The sequence below is a fragment of the Phoxinus phoxinus genome, assembly GCF_949152265.1.
Source record: "Phoxinus phoxinus genome assembly, chromosome: 3".
Taxonomy (NCBI): Eukaryota; Metazoa; Chordata; class Actinopteri; order Cypriniformes; family Leuciscidae; genus Phoxinus; species Phoxinus phoxinus.
In genome coordinates, this window is record NC_136878.1 from 33084857 (window position 1) to 33108438 (window position 23582).

At 39.7% G+C, this 23582-nt stretch overlaps 2 protein-coding genes across 9 annotated transcripts; one reads left to right on the plus strand and one right to left on the minus strand.

Moving 5' to 3' along the window:
• sh2d3cb (SH2 domain containing 3Cb) lies at nt 1-23035 on the plus strand. Of its 8 annotated transcripts, none has more exons than XM_079605859.1 (12): nt 1-37; nt 6747-6840; nt 11502-11541; nt 12513-12641; nt 12775-13208; nt 14880-14956; nt 15041-15522; nt 16224-16339; nt 16439-16610; nt 17030-17141; nt 21780-21986; nt 22306-23035. In XM_079605859.1, exons 3-12 carry the CDS (start codon nt 11515-11517, stop codon nt 22473-22475), a joined length of 1926 nt encoding a protein of 641 aa, XP_079461985.1. In that variant the 5' UTR covers nt 1-37; nt 6747-6840; nt 11502-11514; the 3' UTR covers nt 22476-23035. The 8 variants fall into 8 exon arrangements, with proteins under 8 accessions (XP_079461985.1, XP_079461983.1, XP_079461984.1 ...); XM_079605857.1 differs by lacking the exon at nt 1-37 and adding an exon at nt 2359-2495; XM_079605853.1 differs by lacking the exons at nt 1-37; nt 6747-6840 and adding exons at nt 10036-10271; nt 10399-10458.
• cfap157 (cilia and flagella associated protein 157) lies at nt 1747-8201 on the minus strand. Its single transcript, XM_079605861.1, has 8 exons — nt 7907-8201; nt 7127-7398; nt 6673-6826; nt 3383-3650; nt 2797-2927; nt 2561-2711; nt 2313-2479; nt 1747-2201 (listed from the first exon to the last, which is right to left on the minus strand). The coding sequence occupies exons 1-8, from the start codon at nt 8059-8061 to the stop codon at nt 2063-2065; spliced, it is 1437 nt and encodes a 478-aa protein (XP_079461987.1). The 5' UTR covers nt 8062-8201; the 3' UTR covers nt 1747-2062.
• Nucleotides 23036-23582: the final 547 nt, after the last annotated feature.

A 23582-nucleotide genomic window follows, 5' to 3' on the forward strand; every position in this document is an offset into this window, starting at 1 on the left:
GCTAAATCAACCATCCATCTATCCATTTCCCAAACAGGTATTCTGATTAATTTAATTATTATTCAAATGTTGATTTAAAGTTTATACATAGTTTACATTACAGAGTTCAAGACAAATCTTTACTTACTACTGGAGCTGCCAGTTTGCTGTTTCAAATAAAGCCTAGGCTACTACAGCACAGAGGGGTTACCAGGATGTCATGTTTGGGGGGGGCATTTGGCTTGTTTGGGGGGGCAACATAAATAATTGAAAAATTCGGTGCAAAATTATGCTATAGCTACTACACACGATCTGTTTTAGTGCATATTTTTGTGAAACTATAAGAATTTAAATTATGATATGATTAGCAGAGGCAACATAACTTTTTTTAAATATAGTTTTTTTTTTTTGTGGTGCTTGCCATATGCAAATATTATTATTATTTTACCCTTTTTGTGAACTATTGTAGTATTCATGGATTTCATCAGGTCCCTGATACATCAAGTGCCTATCTATCTACAGGATTTGTATTAAAATTTAAATGCAAAAGAAAAGGTATGAGTCTGCTGTTTTTGTCAATTTTAAGTTTTAATTTTAAATGTTTGCGAATCAGATTTTAATATAAATACATGGTTAGGCATTACAAAAAAGTTTGGTTCCGGTTGGTTGTCAGTTGAGGTCATGGGTCGGTAGGGATTTTTTTTTTTTTCAGTGGCAGCAAGGGATAGGTTGGAAATTATTATTGTGTATTATTACAATGTTGTTGATGATAAATTCAAAGTTATTTTTTTCCCCAAAACGCTATAAATCGATCCATTTTATTTTTTTAAACGCTATAAATCCATACTTTTTTCCAAAAATGTAGCCTATGGTTTGTCTTTTTTTTTAAGTATTTTGTCTTTTATTTTTCGTGTTCGCATTTATGAGGAAAAAACAATGTTAGGCTACGTGACAGTTCTCCGTTACGGACGCGACCGCTCTGAAAGCAGCACTAAAATAATTTAAAACGTTCACAGAGACCTCAAACAGAAAGCACAATGCCTTTCTTTAAAGCGAATTTCGTTTTGTATTAATTGTATCTTAATTTGAATCAATGTTTCATTAACCAATTTCCTGGATTTAATAAATAAAAAGTAAATATAGCAGACTAGCAGATAATCTGAAGGCCTACAGCAAGCACAAACTAAAAGCTGCAGCACTTCCGAATTCGCTCACTTGTTTTCATTCACTCCCGTTTAGCTTCGTCAGATATTGATGTTCAACAGTTTTCTCTGTTAAACTTACTCAACACTGCTTTTTTACTGCCAGAGTATTTCTGAGAAATCAACAGAAACACATTTCCTAATAGTTTGTCACAAGTTCTACTAAGCTGATAAGGTCTCAAAATCGCAATGAGTCATTTATAGCCTGTGTAAACATTTGCAGTTGATATACAGTACGTGACTGTAGGGCCCTCACTAACCCAACCACAAGGACACACACACGGCCTTCAAAACTCGGAGAAAGATATTCATTAGCATTAGCTATCATCCATCTCGAAAGAACGAGCTCGACTCGCTCAGAAACACCCACAAATATTTTTTGAAAAGTTGTCAATGGAGAAAGATAGTTTTAGAACCAGATGGTGTATTTACGAGATCACCAGCAGGGGGCAATACTAATCTATGAAATCTTTTTTCCTGTTTAAATACAAAGCTAATTTAGTAGATAGTAAATTCAATATAAGTTCACTTGTTATAACACTTGATGAACCAGACTTTTTCTTTTACAAAAGACACTTTATTGCTATTTCAAGCCAAGTTCACTTACCTATCCATATTATAATACAACACTTCCACCTAATGACAAGACATGAAAACAACAATGAAATTTGAAATTTAAAAAAAAAAAAAAATCCCCCACAAAGCTTATGATGAGGTATGACTATGAAGTCAGTCATTTTTTAACTTGATAACTTCCTAAAAAATAATTAAACGTACACTAATGAATCTCATCCTCCAAAATTCATCAGCTGCAATATAAACAATATTTCACATTACATCGTCACATGCTGTCTGTACTGTTGATATTCCATAACATATATTCACTTATGTGGAGAGGTATAAGCACTCCTAGAGAGATTTCTCATCTTTGATGATGTGGTGTGTGTTTTGCGAGGGACCAAACCCAGGTCTCCAGTTTCGAAGTGAGAAACATTAGATTTCTGTTGGAGTTCACTTGTTCTGGAGTTAAAAGCAAGTATGAGAGTCATTAAATCACATTGCCATAATAAATTATTCATACTACAGTTAGGTTATGTTTTCCATGTCATTGAAGTAAAATACATTTTGTACCTTTTCGTGTCAGATACTTTTTTAAGATCACTTCTGCAAGCCAATTCGGTAAGAGCAGGACCTTTTCCTAAAGCTGCAGCGCTGTCCAGCACAGCCAGCAGCTTTTGCATCATCTGGTTTCGTCTTACAGTGACCTTCAGTTCCGAGTCTTGCTCTTTAGGGACCTCCTGTAACCAAAGCAGAGTAAGACTACTGTTTATTTACTTTTCTAAAACACAGAATGATAATGTATCTTTATTAACTCTTACCCGTAAGGCCTCTTTTAGCGCTATAGCTGCTTCTTCAAGAACTGTCTTTATCTGTCCTCTCAGCGTCCTTTCCTCCTCAAGCTCTCTCCTGTGTGTCCTGGCTTCAGCTTTTGTTTGGTTCAGCACTTCTATAACTGTTGCATGTTTCTTTCTGTAAGTGGTAATACTATTAAAATACATGTAATGGAGTATTTCAAGTCATTTATTTAACTCATAAGTGACTTCATGAGTCCTACCTGAGAGCATCAAGCTCTGTGGATACTGCAGAATGACTGTCCAGCAGCTCTTGGTTTTCCAGTTTAAGTTGGGCACATTTCTCAACTTCAGACTGCATTTGCTTGCACTTTTCTGTCAACTGATGGACCACCTTGAGAAAGAGTTATGTTTCATCTGAGCATTAGGCTATATAAAATACACGTTTCAAAACAGCAAAGAAAAAAAAAATCACTTAAATGCATAAAGTACCCAGCTAACAAAAAATATACTATGTTCCAAGAATGTTTTGCTATCATTCCCATTAAGTTCTCCTAACATTTAAATGGTCAATTTTTAAAAATGTTTTAACTGTTTTATTTTTGGGGGTTATGTGAATGTATCAGAATGTTCAGAGAATTTTTTTCTAAAACATTTCAGGACAAAACCAGTCCATGTATGTTTTGAGAACATTATTAAACACAAGATAACTTTGAAAGAATGTTCAGTTAAAGTTACTGGAAGACCGTTTGTTTATAGCTTTGAGATAACCTTGCCAGAACGCTATCCAAAGTTCTAAGAACATTCCCTGTTAGCTGGGTATTTTTTTTTTTTAGCTAAATTGGCAACCTTTTGATTAGCAACATTCTTCTTGGTTATTTCATGCAGCAGCGGTTCTGTAATGCCATTCTCTATTTTGAGTTGCCTTTCTCTTGCTCGTAGAGCATCATTCTCCTTCAGCAGCTCCTGGGTCTTGTCTGAGAGCAGCTGAAGTTGTGCCGTCACAGAGATGTTCTCTTGCATGGCCCTCATTGTCGTCTCCGGCATCTTTTGGTCTGACACCCGCCGGAATTCAGCGGCTACGGCAGCAACATGTTGCAGCATTTCTTTCTTTAACCTGTCACCATACAATCAAAATGGGTTATTCTGTTTAATGTTTTTCAGTATATATTATAAATGATTTATTCGCACACGTTTTAAAAATAAATGATTTATTTTTTAATCATATGCCCTCGTAATCTTTAATCAAAATAACTTTCCCTCCCTCTTGCAGCAACATCTCTCTCTTTTCTGATGATGCGTTTACTGAGGGCGGGGAAACCTGTCACTCACATGGCATCACCAATAACAAACCACAATGATCCAACAATCCAATCAATTCCTAATGGGCACGATCATGTCCCACCCTACATTTTTTGTGAAAATATATCACAATATGGAAGAAAAGTCTATTACAACTTGTTTCATGCTGACTTTAATGTTTGTTAATGCATTAACTAATATTAACTAATGGGACATTATTGTAAAGTATTACCAGAGCCCGTCTACGGAAAGCCTGGCTACTCCCTATTAAGTTCTATTGCTCCGAATTTTGGTTGTAGTTCCACCAGAGTTCCACTGGGGGCGATCGCCCATGAGTGCAAAATGAATGGGAGTCTATGGAGCTAGACGGCTAAATTTGTCTCTTTCACCCGATTGCCGTTGAGAAATCTCAGATTTGATTGTAGGTTTTGCAAGCTCAACATGGGTTATAGGTCGAAAGTTGAATGAACGAGTACTTATGTCCTTTCGATTTCTAACAGGTTGAGTTGTTGCCCATAACACCCTAGCATTCTGCTAATGAACGCTGATTGGTCAGTGAAGGACTGATTATGACCAGAGATACCGCTTGATGGCATCGTGGGATCCGAAGCGGGACCAGAATGTCTTCTAGCAAAAACTCTTGCACGTGCATTTACCAAGGGGGTAATCCATCCGCCGGAAACTGAAGCCTCCGCGGGCGCCGCCATTGTAGCAGAACTTCACCTGCTGTTAGCATTCCATTGACTCCCATTCATTTTTGCGTCACTTTGACAGCGAATAACTTTACATCTGATGCGTCCGAAGACTCCATTTGTCCATTATTTATTTCTAAAGAAACTCGACAATGTATAAAAGGCTCCATTACCTTGTACCTTACGTTATGGCCCCGTTGAAGCCGTTTTTGTAAAAATAGGCTAACGATTGCGTCATAACTCACGCGACTCTCTGTCGCACTGTAGAGAAATTACCGTACAGACCGGCGTAGAACCTCGCAGGCAATCGGGGGAACGTGGAGGCATTAAGTCCGATAAAGTGAAGGGAGTAGCCCACAGAGAGTGATAAAGTTGATCCTGGTGCTAGCTCATGGACAGCTAATACTCACGCTCTCCGTCTCTGCGAGATTCGGAAGGGAATGATTCAGATTTCTCTCCGCACAGCTACTAGAAGACTGACAGCTGTCAGACACGTTGCTCACGTGTTCAAGCTCAGTTTGAGCCTGCGCAGTTCGCCTGGCGATCAGGAAGTGAGTGCTTCAAATGGGCTTCACTTTTCTCCGTTGAAGTCTATGGGGTCGCTGTGTCCATCTTATATACTGTCTATGGCATTTACCTGTGTCAGCTGTTTTGTCGATGCCTCGAGAGAAAAGAAAGTGTAGAGCACGAAAGCACCAAAGTGACTGAAGGATTGCCGTAAAGCAGTATCTCTGGTCGTACGATGTGTATGACATTTTAAAAAACTTTTTAAAGCAAATAGTGACTCTAAAAAATCTAACACCCAGCAATGTGTAATTATTTGCATCTCCTTTCGAATACAACATTCAAATTACTAGACGACAAATTATACCCTGAGAAAAGTGGATTTTGAGCATAGACAGTATATAAACTGGACACAGCGACCCCATAGGTTTCAACGGAGAGAAATGAAGTCAATTAGAAGCACTCACTTCCTGATCGCAAGGCGAACTGCGCAGGCTCAAACTGAGCTTGACGACGTAGATGTGACGTGAGCAACCTGTAGGTCTTCTAGTAGCTGTGCCGAGAGAAATCTGAATCATTCCCTTCCGAATCTCGCAGAGACGGAGAGCGTGAGCATTAGCTGTCCATGAGCTAGCAACGGGAGCAACTTTATCACTCTCTATGGGCTTCTCCCTTGACTTTATGCCTCCACGTCCTCCCGATTGCCTGCATGCTTCTCTGCCTGTCCATACGATAATTTTTCGACTTGTGCGACAGAGTCGCGCGGGTATGACGCAATCGTTAGCCTATTTTTACAAAAACTGCTTCTACGGGGCCATAACGTAAGATACAAGGTAATGGAGCTTTTTATACATTTTCGTGTTTCTTTAGAAATAAACAATGGACAAACGGTGTCTTTAAACGCCTCAGATGTAAAGTTATTCGCTGTCAAAGTGACGCCAAAATGAATGGGAGTCAATGGAATGCTAACAGCAGGTGGGGGTCCGCTAGCCAATGGCGGCGCCCAGGTCGGCTTCAATGTCTTTCGGAACACTGCCCCCCTGATTTTGAGGGGTATTAGCTCAATAGACTCAATTCATTCTGCACTCGTCCTGTGAGCGCCCTCATATGGAACCAGAGTGGAACTGCAACCAGTTCAGAAGCCGGAAGTTTGCTGAGAGTAGAAGTTCTCCCCTTATTAGACATTCTCTGGTATTGCCATAATATTTTTAAATACTATTTATTGAAGAAATGTACACATACTTTTAAAACTATTATATACTACTATAATTGATTTAATTATTTTTTGTGTGAGAACTGGGCAGTTGAAAAATCTCTGCAACATAGTGAGTCCCAAGGATTTGAAAGAACCTTTCAAATCCTTGGGAAAGTGTCTTTTGAATGCAGTACTATACATATATACCAAGCAACAGATCCACTTGTTTACTGAACAAATGCCTCTTTGTAATCCTTTACATTGCCATCATTCAGTGAAAATAGATGATGAATGTAAGATTTCTCCCGTTCTATGCTGATGGTTCCAGACATCAAATAATGCACAATATTTATAAATAAGAGTTATTGTTGATCAAGTCACATTCAGTTTAGAAGGCACCTCTCATGACCTTGATCTCTGAACGATGCGTTATGAACATTGCCCACCTGTCATTGTCCAGTACAGCTTTTTTCTCCAGATTATAGACTTGTGCTTGATGCTCCTCTTTTTGATTTTGAAGCTGCTGTTCCAACGACCTGCGTTCAGCCATAAGCTTCTCTCTCTGCATAGAAAAGTCCTCCAAAGACGCCAGCTTACCGGCTAAACACAAAAAGGTAAACATATTTTAATTATGGACACTGGTAATCTCATTCTCTCATAGCAATACAGCTAAGACCCAAAAAAACGTTTCTATTTTTTTCAGAACCTTTTCCCAATACAAAGAACCTTTTACGTCGTAATGGAAACTTTGGAAAGATTCCATGGATGTTAAAAGTTCTGGAACCATCATAAGGAACCTATTTTTAAGAGTGTATTACACACTTAGTGACAATGTGTTATATGTTTTCATTTTATTTGAAATTTGTATATGCAAATTTGTGACTGCTCAGAAGCTTGTACCAAGCGTCATGTTCTCAGATGTGAGTTTTTCCTTATTTTCCTGAAGTTCATGTCTAAGCATGCTCAGCTGTAACTCGAAGGATTCTCTCTCGGCCTCTTGGGCTTGCTGGTGCCTTGATAAAGTCTCAGCCAGATCATTCAGTTCGTCCTCTTTTTGAGCCAGTGTGCGTTTCATGTAGAGAACTATGTCTTTCTTCCCTTTCTCCACATTATTAATCTTAGAGGATAAGTCCTTTTCTTTAACCTCCAATTCATCACATTTAAGCTGGTATCTGCAAGAAAAAAGACATGGTCACAGTTCTTAATATCACATGAGGCAATTAAGTAACCTACTTCCTGTTGAGGGTATGACATATTTGGTGAAGTATATTGTCAGGTTAATTATTAACATTATTCATTGTAATCCAAAGTCTACTCCGTTCTATTTCCCTCTAAGGCAGAGACATGAGCTAAACGAATTAAACAATTGGCCAACTAACTGATTTCTGAAGATGCGATTATAATCTTATATCTATATTATATAAGTGTTAACGTACTGAAACTTCAATCAAGTGGTCAAATCGACATCGTCATTAGGTGAGTGTTTCCCCCGGCGTACGTGCCCATTGCTTTAGGTTTTTACTGTGGCTAGCCTATGTGCAAATGCGTTTTTGTTTTGGGTTGTTGTTTTTCTCAAATTCGGAGGTATTTTAATGTTGTGTAAACCTCTAAAAACTATTTTGTAACAAAAATAAACAACAATGTCACTGGTCGTGATATCTTGCCAGAACTTAGTCTCACCTTTCCAGTCGCTCCTCCAAATCACGTATTTGAGCCCGAAAAAAGTTTCTGTCACTCTCCGTTAATTCTTCGCCGTTTTTCTGCTCAGGCTCAATTCTTTCTTTTTTATTTGATAGCACATCTCCGCTCCCCTTTCCATTCTTTTTGGGAGGCATTGAACTTTTACGTGATTTAAACTAAACAGTCTGAGAAGTAAAAAACTTCTCAAAACAAATGCAATTGTTTCTTGTTGCCATGGACGTGAGATTCGAGTTGTGTGTCATGCGCAGAGACGTGCGCAAAAAGTATAGGCTACATGTGATTTTTCGTAAAGCCTACTTTTAAAACCTGTAATTGTTGAAAATAGTATACTAATAGGTTTGGCCATATTAACAGTTTCCCTTTCATTTCTGATTAAAAGTCGAGCTACATCTCTCCCAATTCGGCCATAGGCTCATTCAAATGTTTTATTTAGCCAGCCTATTTCTAACTTTTTCTTAACCTGTTGGCCTCAGAATATTTTACATACTAACACATGTACTATGTAATTTGCAACAAAAATCCCTACAGCACTTTCCTAAACACCTGTAATACTGAAACCAATTATTTTGCATAATGAGGAGGACGATTGTTGTGCGGTTGTAATTAAGCCATAGTCGACCTCTCACAATTGGACATCTTGTAATAATACACATAAGTATTGTAGCTTTCAGATTTACACTGTTCAACAGAAATTAGTACAAAAGATGTTCAATAATGCACAATGTTTTTCATCCAAGAAAAGGGATACTTTTTACCCCACACGTTATTTTACAATATTGTGTTACTCCACCAGTATTCATTTAAAATGTTAACTTTTTTACTAACAGCACATAATACACATTGTGGTGAGATAAAATGATTACAGCTACACTTTAACTGTTTTAACTACTATGTATTAACATTAATAATTTGATACAATGTCATTATTGTGTGCCTACATGTTGTACTTACTTTTATTTTACAGTTTTTGTTTGCCAGTCAGTCATTTGACCGTGTTTAATAATTGTGTATTATTATTATCTAAAAAAAAATTACAGTGAGCAAGGGTGCCAACTGTCCCTTTTCGCCATCTGGTGGTGATTTCACGAATAATTATCTCCATTATTTTTGGAGTTTTTTTTGTTTTTTGTTATTATGTTTTTTTTTTTTTTTTACAGTGTAACCATAGGCTATGAAACCTGCCCCTAACAATACTCGTATCCCACCAGCAGCAAAAGTGTTTTGCAAATTGCAATGCAACATAAACATGACCGCCAAATACATGACCTTACCGTATTCTTTAAATCTCTATTTCTGAGGTTGGTGCATGTGGCTTGACATTTTCATAGTAGCTAAATAAGGTTTATAACCGTTGTGGGTATTACCTTTTTATTTATTTATTTACTTACTTTGGGCATTTTTTTAAAACCTCATCGTTAAATTCACTTTATAATGTTTCACAAAAAAATTGTTTGACGCACAAAAGTTTCTATGCTTTATCTGCAAGCCGTGCCAGTCAGAGACTGTCTCAAGGAATAAAACAATGACCTGAATGACACCATGGCCATCTGCGAACTTCAAGTTGGTTTTACTGAACTGTCTAAACAAAAGTTTGTTGCGTAAAATAACAGGCATTTTGTGAGTATGATGTTGCCAAGTTGGAGGGGGAGGGGTGAGAAAGATACCGAAAGAAACGACGTCATCATGAGACAGACACTGCAACATTGTAGCAAAGAATAATAGACGCTCTCCTTGTCAATATACTAGCTGTGACAGTGATGGACTTCCTCACCAGCTGGACCAAATCTCACGACCCTGTTGACAGTTCAAGTTACTTTTTTTAAAACATGGATTTAAAGAGAAATTATATAGCAATGAGTTCTATACTGAGCGCTGAGGTGAGATATTTGAAATGTTGTTAAATTATTTGAACTGATCGGGTCTTCTGATTTTGGAACTAATCGTATAGAATTTGCATTCTGTGCACAGACCACTGTGTATTGTCACATCACATGATAGGGTAAAAGTTACAGTGTCTGTAAATGTTTGTTTTTATAGTGATAGATGGTGCTTGTTTATGGGTGTCTGAGAGGAGAGAGGTTTCTCGGGGAGGGGAGTCAGTCAGTCTGTGCTCATTATGTAACTGCTGTTTGGAAATGTGTTTCCGCGCTCCTCTTTTTGAGTCTGACATTCCTACAGTTCCATTGGGATTCCGTTATAAACATCACGGCGAGAACAGATCACAGAAGAAAACAGAGAGACAGCGTGTGTAGAGTCGTGTCGTGTCGAACATAGGTTAGAACAAGTGAAGTCTCTGAGTCTATGAAGTATAGAGGAGGATGACTTTGGTGAGAATCCCTTTCTGGTAGGAGGTTATTTTATGGTTGTTAAAAGTTTTTTTATGGGACTGCTTTATAATGTAAACAAATTAAATTATTGGAGTAAGATGTTAAAATGTCTTCTGATATGTTTAATTATGTGTTTTCATATAGGCCTACTGCAAAAATGTTTAATTTTCGTAATGATTTCACAGAGGAATACACCAAAACACAGTACGTGCTCATCCTCATCCTGTCATATCGCATGTTGTATTTGTGTCTGAGTCTAAAAAGTTATTTACAGAGAAGAATGACTTTGAGAATCTGTATAGGAGGCTATTTTATAGTTGTTAAAAAGGTTGTTTTTAAGACACCTGATTTATATTGTAAACAAATGATTGGAGTAATGTGCTTGTGTCTTCTAATATGTTTATGCCATGTTGATAAACAGCAAAAATAGTTTTCTTAATTAGTATTTTGACTTTTTTTTATAGTCATTTATGTGTGTGTGTGTGTGTGTGTGTGTGTGTGTGTGTGTGTGTGTATATATATATATATATATATATATATATATATATATATATATATATATAGCCTATATGAACATATTTATTACCATAAAGAAACTATAAATACAAAGCAGTTTGCCATATTGCCATATCTCTCTCTCTCTCTCTCTCTCTCTCTCTCTCTCTCTCTCTCTCTCTCTCTCTCTCTCTCTCTCTCTTTCTCTCTCTCTCTCTCTCTATATATATATATATATATATATATATATAAAACAATGGTTAAGAAATTCAGGTTTCAGGTTACATTTATAAGTCTCCAACGTTATGTATCTGACTGTGAACACCATGTGTTGAGGAATGTTTTTTTTATGTGCTGTTTTTTCAACCCAGAAGGCTACATTCCGTACAGAGCGTTACATTTTTGATTGTGAAACTGTGAGAAGGAACTGGTGTTGTAATCTCTAAGATATTCAGGCTGTCTGGCATGGAGGCTTTTTGTTTGGGAATGGACATTACAGGCTGTTACTGGGTGTTGTCAGATGTGTCTGTGGTCCAACAGTTAATCTTCTGAACTGTGTAACGGCATCCCTATAATACACAGAGGATATAGTGGTCATGGGAAAGAGCAGCATGTGTTTTTCCTCTGACAGTTTCCTGCCTTGGAGCCACTTTATACTCTAATGTGAAGTTACATTACAAAATAAGTTACTTTGACATAATTGACATCAGTTGCCACACTGGTATAATTTGATAATTTTCCTGCATTTACAGGCATTCGGGTCTCATGGAAAATGGTGGTGTTTATGTAAAGGTAGGCTACTGCATGATACATGTAATATATTATTAACAAAATTCAGGGTGACATTGTTAAGGGAAACTTGGCTGCATGGCTTTAATTTAAATGTATATTCCACCCAAAAATGAAAATTCTGTCATAATTTAGTCACCCTCATGTTGTTTTAAACCTGTATGACTTTCTTTCTTCTGTGGAACACAAAAGAAGATATTTTGAAGAATGATAGTTACTAAACATTTTTGGTTCACATTGACTTCCATTGTATTTTTTCTCCATACAATGGAAGGCAATGGTAAACAAACTGTTTCGTGTTGCCCAAAGAAGAAAGAAAGCCATACAGGTTTGTAACAACATGACAGTAAATGATGATGAAATTAAGTTTATTTTGTTTTTCTGATGGCATTCCCTCACAAAGTGGTAGTCACAAAGGAATCTGAGAGCTTAGCCATAAACTCTAATTGAATTAAGATGGGTGACACAAAAGGGCTTGGACTGCTGCCCATGTCTTCAGAATGGTTGAGGACAAACAGGGTTACTGTAGGCAACCAACTGTGCCAAATGTTGCTGTTTGTTTTAGGGCAACTGAAAATGGGCTCACATTTAAATAGAGATGCTTCGCATTATACCACTGGTAGTTCTGTTGTAGCCTCTAGAACAAAGGCAGTCTTTTCACCATTACTGTCGTTTGTCTATTTCACAATGTTTATTTAACATTCAGGACATTTTCCCATCATTTAACTTCACCTATATCAGTTTTATTGCTCCAGATGAACATAAATATCTTGGATAATAGGGCTAGTTGATGCTCGTAAGACTTCACACTGTTGTTAGCGATAATATATTGGCCTGTTACAAACTGTAAACACAGTTATGTCACCGTAACAACCGACCAGAACTGCTCTAGACGTGATCCACCTGAGTCAATAGGAAGTTGCTAACGATTTCTTTATTCTTATGGTTTTTCATCATTGCTTTATTTCCTTTAGTTTTCTAAAGAGACATGCCAACTGAATTCCCCATCAGACAAACTAAAGCAGGAGTTGGAGAAAGAGCTGACATTGAGCAGCAGTAACTTATCAAGTCATGGCTGGTACCATGGTCGTATACCTTGGGAGGTGAGATTGTAAAAAAAATATATATAATATGTTATATCCTTACATTTTTGCAAGTTCTTGCTTTGACTAGTATTTAATCTCAAAATACATATTGATATAATAAACCATATGACTTAATATTTGTTTCTCACAGGTGTCTGAGTCTCTTGTGCAACAGAACGGAGACTTTCTAGTCCGGGACTCCCTCGGTAGCGTTGGAGACTATGTCTTAACCTGCTGCTGGAACCAGAATGCTCTTCATTTCCTCATCAGCAAGGTTCTGATCAGATCTTATGACGTGTCTACACGAGCGCAGTATATTCTGGAGGAGGAAACCTTTGATTCTTTGCTGACGTTGATTCATTCCTATGTTGGAAATAAAAGGCCTCTGACAAAGAAGAGTGGTGCCTTGATTTACTCACCAGTTTACAGGACACTTCCACTAAGATACCTAGAAACCATGTTTGGTCTACCAAGTGTGGAGAGCAGTCCAGTGAACTCACCAACCAGGCAGAAAGGAAGCCAAAAGAAGAGGGAGAGCATAACTGTGACAGAGGCTTTGGAAATTGAGCTGATAAGACCACAGAGGTGACTTGTATGATATAAATAGTTTGTATTTGAGGTGAAGTGTTTAATTTCTCAGCCTTAATAGGATACTTATCCCAAAAAAATGAAAATTCTCTCATCATTTGCTCACCCTCATGCCATCCCATATGTGTATAACTTTCTTTCTTCACAAGGATTTTTAAACTCCCTCTCTGAGTCCAGATAATGCAAGTTTAAGATTAATAAACCAATGCTTCCAGCTAACTGTCAAATGGGTTGACTCAAGTGGGAAGTGATGGTGAAGCATGCGTGAGTTTCACAATCATATTACAGTTGGCCAGAAGCAATAGTTTATTGTTAAATATTAGTATTTTTCTCACACACTTATTGTTTCACCTCAAAAAGTAACATATGGATTACTGTCGTGTTCTCTTTGTGTGGTTTTTGAAGCTTCAAATTTGGAGGTCCATTACACTTGCATTATAATGACTCACAGAGATGGATTATTGTTCTAAAAATCTTTGTGTTCATCTGAAGAAAGAAAGTCATAAATATCTGGGACAACATGAATGTGAGTAAATGATGTGAGTATTTTCCCTTTAAAGAACAACAAACAGATTAGCAAAAATAATGACCCCTATTATTCCCCCTATCTGCCATTGGTCAGTCAAACACATAGCCACGCCTATTTAAAGGGTTAGTTGAATGAAATGAAAATTGTCATTTACTCAACCTCACGTCGTTCCAAATTGTAAGACTTTCATTCATCTTCTGAACACAAATTAAGATATTTTTTTTTATGAAATCTGAGAGATTTCTGCCCTCCATTGACAGTTATGCAACTGTCACGATCTCAGTGTATAAAGTCCACAGAAGGTCAGATGAAGATGAATTTTAAAATAAAAGTATTTAATCAAACAAATCCACAGGTGACATAACTGTTACGAACTGCTCTGAGACACAAAGGTTGAAATCCAAACGCAGCTTTTATTGATTAATCCATAATCATAATCCAAACAGGCAAAAGGTCAAGCAGGAAGGCAGTCCAAACAAAAAAACAGGCAGGGGAAACCAAGAGACCAGGGAGAATGTTCGAGAGATGCAGAGTAACACTAGGCAAGACTTCACAGGGAATAAATGAGAAAACCAGGCTTATAGGGTGAGCTAAACAAGGTAATTACACACAGGTGAATGTAATCATGGCTGATTAGTCTGGGCAAAGGATTGTGGGTAATGGAGTCCGTGATAGTGTGGTGCTTGTCCGGTGTGGAGTGATAATCACGGGGCACTCTCACTGGTGATCGTGACAATAACAGTGATCAATGTTTATTTGTGAATAAAAAGCCTAAATTCAATCTGTTCTCCATATAAAGTTATCTTGTCTCTTTGGAAATTTTGACTAAACCGCTTAAATAGTTTTACAATTTCTTTATGAACTTTTTGAAGCGTCAGAGTAGTAGTTGCCTAGCTGTCAATGGAGGGACATAAATCACTCAGATTTCATAAAAAATATCTTCATTTCTTTTCTGAAGATGAATAAAAGTCTTAGGGATTTGGAACCACATGAGGGTAACTCATTTTCATTTTTTGGTTGAACTATCCCTTTCATATCACACATTTCATTTTTAAGGGATATATATACATAAATATCATCCTGTAAATGATTAGGTTTTGTTTTAATAATAATTGATTGTCCTGTACTGTATTCCACAGTGATGTGGTGAGGAGTTTTGATGGCACTGTAGAGCAGCGCCTTGTAGTGTCGACTTCCCCCATATTAATGAGCACATGTAAGATTCAGTTCCCATCAAATCAAGTACAACCAGACAATCAGAGAATAGCATTGTGATTGTGCACCTGCTTTTTTTCTCTAGTGGCCAGGCGGCGACGGAGCCCCTCCGAAAACAGGAAGTTTGTTATAGTCCCTTCATCACCTGTTCTGGAAAGTTCCAGTGAAATACGGCTTTGTTCATCCCCCCCTGAAGACACTCTCATTTATTTGGAACCAACAGTACATCTTCTGTCCTCCTTGACACATTCCCATCAAAACAACAGAGAAGCGAACCATCCACAAAATGACCCAGCGCTTTCTCCAACTGACCCTGTTACTACAAATCATCCCTTTGTAAGACATGAGATACAGACTGTGGATCGCAGAGAGGAGTACGATGAGGATTATTTAATGCCTTTCACCATAGACACGGTTTCATGTTTCAGGCCTTGTATGTACCAGTCTCCACTGCTGACCCCAGAAAATAAACCTCTGGAGACCAACATGCTTAAAAAAGTGAAGGATGTCCTGTTTAAAGTTGACATAAAGACAATGGCAATGTATATTACCAAAGCTGACTGCATGGTAGGTTTGATTTTATAAACTATTAATCATTTTAGATTAGATTAATTTTCATGGATTAAAATAACTGACATTTATTATGGCTGCACGATTTATCAAAATAAAACCAAAATTGCTATATGTCTTTTATGGAGATGATCAATGCTGCATTTATAAGAATTAAGAGTGTTAATTTACACACAGGCAGCTCATAATTCAGTGTTTTAGTTTATCATTATTGTTTCTTAAATACTGCATTTTTTTTTTTTACATTGAAATATTACAATAGCAATTTTTTGTTTATTATTATAATTTTCGAAAGTCATACTGATACATAATCAAACTTTTTGGCCAAATTGTACAGCCCTAAAAATAAGCACAGTAAAACTGAAACATAAAAAAAAGCATTTTAAATCACAATCACAATTTTTAGCAGAAATAAATTTGATTTATAAACAATGTCCCCAAATAATGCAGCCCTAATATATTGTTATTATCATTGTGTTTTTTGTTGCTGTTATATTATTCAAAACCTTTTTACATTTAATTTGGATATTCTGATTGTTTTAATATGATATTTTTTCTATTAATTGTTTAAAAAAAATCACATTGTAAATCACAATTGATTGATTGGCTGAACGATTTAATATAGTTTTTTCTTTTTTTCAAGTAAAATATGCACTGCACTATTGCTCTTAACAAGATTGCTCATCTTCACTCTGCAGGTTGCTCGAATTCTGGATATGTCTGATGATATGATGAAAGGGATGGGGGTGAGCTCGGGAATGGAGCTACTTACCCTCCCACACGGACATCAACTCCGCCAAGATCTGCTTGAAAGGTTGGTTACCCCCACAGTGTGTCCAATAAATTCTTCCTTTGAGATGACAGCCTCTACATTAACTTAAAATAACCAAATAACTCTTCGTTGTCCCCTCAGGTTCCACACCATGTCCATAATGTTGGCTGTCGAGCTGCTGGGCTGCACTGGCAGTGCTGATGAGAGAGCCACCCTCCTGCATAGAGCCATATGCCTGGCCTCTGAACTCAAGAGCAATTTGGCCAATCTGTTTGGTTTTGCCACAGTTATGAAATGCCTCGAACTACCACAGGTTAGAAGACTAATGAAAGCATTTCTCTTGAACCATGAGGGAAACAATAAACACAATTTTTTTTTTTATATAAATAAAAATGTATAATAATAAAGCAATCTGATGGACCTAAAGGTTGAACCTGATTTCATCAAGTACAACATCAACATCTTTGTTGATCCTGGAACAGCATTCCAATCAACCAATCAGATTTGAGGGGCAAGTTTATATCAAGTTTAAGCTTACAATCTACCTCAGTGTTATTCGCTTATAATTTCCCTCTGATTTTAGGGATATGTTATGGGTAGGGTTAGGTGTCGGGGTAGGGATAGGGTTAATACTACATTTTCAAACAGGAATGTTGTTCCAGGATCAACAAAATATGTCTTACTTGGAAAATCACTGTGACTCTAATAAGTCAGTCTCCTGCTTTTTTTCAGATTGCTCGATTAGATGAGTCATGGACGGTTTTACGTCAGAAGTATACAGAAAGTGCTGTTCTTTATGAGAAAACCCTTAAACCCTCAATGAGGATGATGAATGATGGAGAAGGTATACATTCACACATACTAATCGTCTAATGTAATTCATGGACTGACCCAGCTATGTTCTAAAAAAAAAACATTTAGCTGATGTTCCCATTAAGTTATGAAAATTAATCAAAAAGAGATAAGAACGTTAAGGGAACATTCTATTTTTAATTCAAACATTAAAGGGATGTTACTTTTGAATGTTCTCTAAACAATAAGCCCCAAAAGGCCGTGGTTTACAGTGGATTTAGAACGGCTAAGAGGCATTGTTAGGCACGAAGCGGAGCGGAAAAAATATAAATGTAGTTCTTCAGAAAGAACTTAGACGCTGCAACACACAGACACAGAGGCACAGTAATACTGATGAGTATGTTTAGAGTATCCTCTTGTTTCACAATTTACTGCATTGTGGTTCTGGAACCAGTTCTCCGTAAAATGTGCAGCACACAGACAAACGTTGAGGTTATAATGTTCAGGAACAGTGTTGTAGCCAGTCTCGTCAGCCTTAGGAAGGTCAAATAAATGAGTTTTGTAAACGGGGTGGAAAAAACAGCGTCTCATTGACATAACGTCAGCACTGCCTTCTCTAATACAGCTCAACCAGGCCTCGTCCCCTTTTGTCTGTATGCCGTGGGCACAGATATTTAAAGGGATTGTTTGGAGTAATTTTAACCTAGGGTCCTTTGCACCATGACCCTCCAGAAGCTTTTTTTCCCTTGGTCGAACATTATTAAAGTTAGAGCTTATTTAGAGATATCAGCTGAATGGCTTAGTCCAGTCGCTAATGGATTCAAGGTTGTCTCTGGTAAATTACCCCACTAATAATGGCTCGGAATGGTACCAAACTTCTACAGTAGTACAAATATGTTCTGTACTCATAAGATGAGCCATTGGAAAGTTTGTAAGTACAACAGGCCTGATGGCTTGCTACCACTAACATGGACGTCGAGGTCACTTCAGTGATTTGGGAAAAGCCGTAAAAGAAAGCCGTGGCAGAAAGCGTACATAAGGATGTAGTGTAACAACGCCCAGTTCCTGGAATGCACTAATATTTTTTTGATAGTACCAGTTTGCAACAATTATTAGTTAACACGGAGTGGTCAACACTTCGGAAAACATAATTAAAAATTGTATATCCAAAAACTTTTTCAGCAACACCGGGTGATCGCGCAAGAATTTTACGGGCTTTTCCCAAATCACGGAAGTGACCTCGACGTCCGAGTTAGCGGTAGCATAAGCCATCAGGCCTGTTGTACTTACAAACTTTACAATGGCTCATTTTATGAGCACAGAACCTATTTGTACTACTGTACTATAGAAGTTTGGTACCATTCCGGGCATTATTAAAGGGAAAACAACCCTGATACAACCCTGGATCCATTAGCGCCTACACTAAGCCATTCGGCTGATATCTCTAAGTACTTTAATAATGTTTAACCAAGGGTAAAAAAAAAAATTCTGGGGGGGTGTTGTCACGAACACACACAGGAACAGGTAGATCCAAAAGCAGTATTGTTTATTAAAGGGTAATCCGTACTCACAACCAGTCCAGGCAAGGGTCGATATCCAAAAAGCAATCCAAAAGAACACAAGACAAAAGCAAACAGGAACGGAAGTGTGGGGACAAAATACAAGGACTCCGTGACAAACACTGAAACAGACAGGGTATATATACACAAGTGCAAACAAGGTGACGAGAGACAGCTGAAGGAAATTAACAATCAGTGACAGACAGGATTATGGGAAGTGTAGTGAAAATGCCTAGACACCGTGAAAACTGAGACCTCTAATGTAAAACCCAGGGAACCACCAGACACTGTGACATAACCTCCCCTCTACGGAGCGGCTACCAGACGCTCCAAGACCACAAGAAAAACAAAACAAGAGTCCAGGCGGGAGGTGGAAAGGCGGAGGATCAGGGGGTGGGATGGGGGGCCAGGTCCATGGAGGGGAACAGGAACAAGGGGGAACGGCTTAAGCGGCAGCCAGGGCGAAGCAGACAGTCCATCGGGCGGCCAGGGCGGTGAAGACCCCTCGGGCGGCCAGGGCGGTGAAGACCCCTCGGGCGGCCAGGGCGGTGAAGACCCCTCGGGCGGCCAGGGCGGTGAAGACCCCTCGGGCGGCCAGGGCGGTGAAGACCCCTCGGGCGGCCAGGGCGGTGAAGACCCCTCGGGCGGCCAGGGCGGTGAAGACCCCTCGGGCGGCCAGGGCGGTGAAGACCCCTCGGGCGGCCAGGGCGGTGAAGACCCCTCGGGCGGCCAGGGCGGTGAAGACCCCTCGGGCGGCCACGGCGGTGAAGACCCCTCGGGCGGCCACGGCGGTGAAGACCCCTCGGGCGGCCACGGCGGTGAAGACCCCTCGGGCGGCCACGGCGGTGAAGACCCCTCGGGCGGCCACGGCGGTGAAGACCCCTCGGGCGGCCACGGCGGTGAAGACCCCTCGGGCGGCCACGGCGGTGAAGACCCCTCGGGCGGCCACGGCGGTGAAGACCCCTCGGGCGGCCACGGCGGAGACGACCAGGGTGAAGCCGACCACTCGGGCGGCCATGGCGGTGAAGACCAAGGCGGAACAGAGACAGACCCTGGCTCAGGAACAGTTACAACCGGCTCAGGAACTGGAACAGACACCACCGGCTCAGGAACGGGAACTGGAACAGACACCACCGGCTCAGGAACGGGAACAGCAACAGACACCACCGGCTCAGGAACGGGAACAGCAACAGACACCACCGGCTCAGGAACGGGAACAGCAACAGACACCACCGGCTCAGGAACGGGAACAGCAACAGACACCACCGGCTCAGGAACTGCAACAGACACCACCGGCTCAGGAACAGGAACTGCAACAGACACCACCGGCTCAGGAACTGCAACAGACACCACCGGCTCAGGAACTGCAACAGACACCACCGGCTCAGGAACTGCAACAGACACCACCGGCTCAGGAACTGCAACAGACACCACCGGCTCAGGAACTGGAACTGCAACAGACACCACCGGCTCAGGAACTGGAACTGCAACAGACACCACCGGCTCAGGAACTGGAACTGCAACAGACACCACCGGCTCAGGAACTGGAACTGCAACAGACACCACCGGCTCAGGAACTGCAACAGACACCACTGGCTCAGGAACTGCAACAGACACCACCGGCTCAGGAACCGCCGGCGTGACGTGAAGCTCAGGCTCGGCAGCCCTGCTGTGTCTCCTCCAAGCACGCAGTACTGCTACCGCATAAAAAAGGAAGACAGCCTTCTTTGCCGTGGCAGGACTGGCGGGAACAGCCTCCGGTACAGGATCCGTCTCTGCATCAGCAGACGTGACGCGAACAGTCTCTGGATCGGCGGACGTGCAGTGTCTCCTCCATGCATGCAATAATGCCACTGCATAAAAGAGGAAGACCGCCCTCCTTGCCATGGCAGGACTGATGGTAGGCAGTTCTGAGACGACCTCCGAGATGACAGCAGGTTGCACAGGGACGGCCTCTGGGATGACAGCAGGCTGCAAGGGGACGACCACCGGGACGACAGCTGGCTGTTCGGGCACGGCCTCCGGGACGACAGCAGGCTGCACGGGGACGGCCTCCGGGACGACAGCGAGCTGCTCGGAGGGGACAGCCTCCGGGACGACAGCGGGCTGCTCGGAGGGGACGGCCTCTGGGATGACAGCAGGCTGCACAGGGACGGCCACCGGGATGACAACGGGCTGTACGGGGACGGCCACCGGGTTGGTCTCTGGTTCACTGGGGAGGCAGGAAGTCTTCCTCCTCCTCCTTCGTGTCCGCGAGCGACTGGGTGCTGTTCTCTCCTCGGAATTAACCGGGAGCGCAGCACTCTCCTCCCTGAAACGAGCACATAACGCAAAACACTCATCTAAAGTCATGCGTGGCTCCTCCTCTTCGGCTCGAGGATTCCCATTCTGCTGTCTCCTCTCCCTCTTCGTGATTGAGAAAAAGTCACGAAGACTCATACCGCTGGATCTTGTGGTGACGGAGTCCTTCTGTCACGAACACACACAGGAACAGGTAGATCCAAAAGCAGTATTGTTTATTAAAGGGTAATCCGTACTCACAACCAGTCCAGGCAAGGGTCGATATCCAAAAAGCAATCCAAAAGAACACAAGACAAAAGCAAACAGGAACGGAAGTGTGGGGACAAAATACAAGGACTCCGTGACAAACACTGAAACAGACAGGGTATATATACACAAGTGCAAACAAGGTGACGAGAGACAGCTGAAGGAAATTAACAATCAGTGACAGACAGGATTATGGGAAGTGTAGTGAAAATGCCTAGACACCGTGAAAACTGAGACCTCTAATGTAAAACCCAGGGAACCACCAGACACTGTGACAGGTGTGCAAAGGCTGAAATTACTCCGAACCATCCCTTTAAATGGGTAGCATTGTGACTTCATAAGATCCAGAAAAATCGCGCTGTGGTCCAAATTAGTAGTTTGTTGTAGTTCTTGGACAGTGAATTCTGTTAAATAAAATATCTCTCTTTGGTGTAACCTTGCAGATGTTTTGTATGCTCAAACAGCAACATTACACACAAACTAAAGTTGAAAAAGTGAAAAAGCATAATAGTACCCCTTTAAAGATTCTGTGTGCTTGCTTACCATTTCAAATTCTCCTGTGACAACCTCAAACTCTCTTTCAGAGATAAGTGAACCCACAGAGACAACGTTTCCCCATGTGCTTCCCCTGCTGTCGCTTCTTGAAAGGAGTGTTGTGACTCTTGATGAATCCGAGTCATGGGAAAGTGCAGACACTGGAGTGGCCATGGTCTTGAGCCATCTGAATGCTGCACGTACGATTGCGTGCAATGGCAGGATCTTCAGTACTAATGCAGAGGCCAAACTGCAGGGTAATGCTTTAGAACATAAACAGTTTGTGGTTACTGAATTGTAGGGCTATTTAGTATAGCTATACTTTTATACAGACAATAAGGTTGCATTTATATTTCTTGTATCTTGTGATATATATATATATATCATATATATACACATATAATAATGTAAAAACATTGGAATTAAAAACTAGTCCAAAGTTAATAAGTGTTGTAAAACATACAATTTGCATGCTATTAATAAAATAAAAAAAGTGATTTAATTAATTCAATAATACGCCCAGTGAACGTGTTTCAGGGCAAATAATGTTGCTTATTTCTGATTTTTGATTTGCAGGGCTTCAGGAGGACGCGGATGTTCGGGAGGTCTTCCTCACAGAGTTTCAGATGCGTCTCCTGTGGGGAAGCCGTGGAGTGGAAAGAATTAAAGATGAACGTTATTCAAAGTTTGATGAAGTGCTTACTGCTCTGTCCAACAGGCTTGAGCTTTCTCACTCACCAAAATGATGGGATCGATGATAACTATTCACATATTATTTACAATATATGCTGTACACTGTTTTGTGAATTTATTTACAGTTAGACTATTTTTTTCCCACAACAGGATAGGAAAATGAAGGGCATGTATGTCTGCCACTGCACATAAACTTAACACATTCTGCAATTTTAACTTATTTGGTTTTGGTTGTTATTGGGTTTTTGTTCTTTTGTTTTATGTAATGTGTTATTATTTCAAGAGGAAATAACTTTAACTGTGCTAATGTGGTTAGCTTTAATCTTTGTATTTAATTGCACTTGTTATTGGTTATATAATCGATGACCAAATAATGGGTAATATTTACTCGTTGGTAAACTCTTTTGAGATTTTAAGTGTATACATTTAACGGCTATTTCATACTTACACATATCATTTATAAATTAATTTAGTTATTTCAATTTACTGTGGTACTATATGATATTCAAGTGAAATGTTTGTTTATCTGATTTACAGCCTAGTTGTTTGAAATTGTAGTATGTACTTTGATACCAGTCGCCACATCATAGTCAAATAAAACTTGGGTCAATTGAATATCTTATGCCTAATTTATATAATAGATTCAGAATCATATTTTACTCATAAGGAACTATTTATAATTCTTGCAGGTAATAGGTTAAGATAATTTATTTAATGTGTTAATGATCATGACAACAAGTCGCAACTTGGTATCCGACTAGTAGTAATTCTTAATATCGTTATTTGTAATGGATTGTTTTAATAAATATGGTCTGAACCATTCGTTTACGAACTAAATCAGTCTAAGCGGTTCACGAGTCACTGAGCCGAGAACGTCTCGTTCGAACATGTCTGATGCGTAACGAGAACGAGCCGAAAAGAGTGAGCGCAGCTGCATGGAAATGGTAAAAAAAAAAAAAAAAAAATGCATATTCGAATTTCGAAATGTTTAGGCTACGACTTGATGTAGGCATATCACACATACGAAAACATTTTGTATTTGATGTTTTATTTTAAACATGCAAAATTCTATTAATTTTATAGCTTCTAAATTATGCTTTTAGATGAATCATGCAAATTGAACTGGCAGTTAATAGGCCTACATTTATTAATAAAATGTA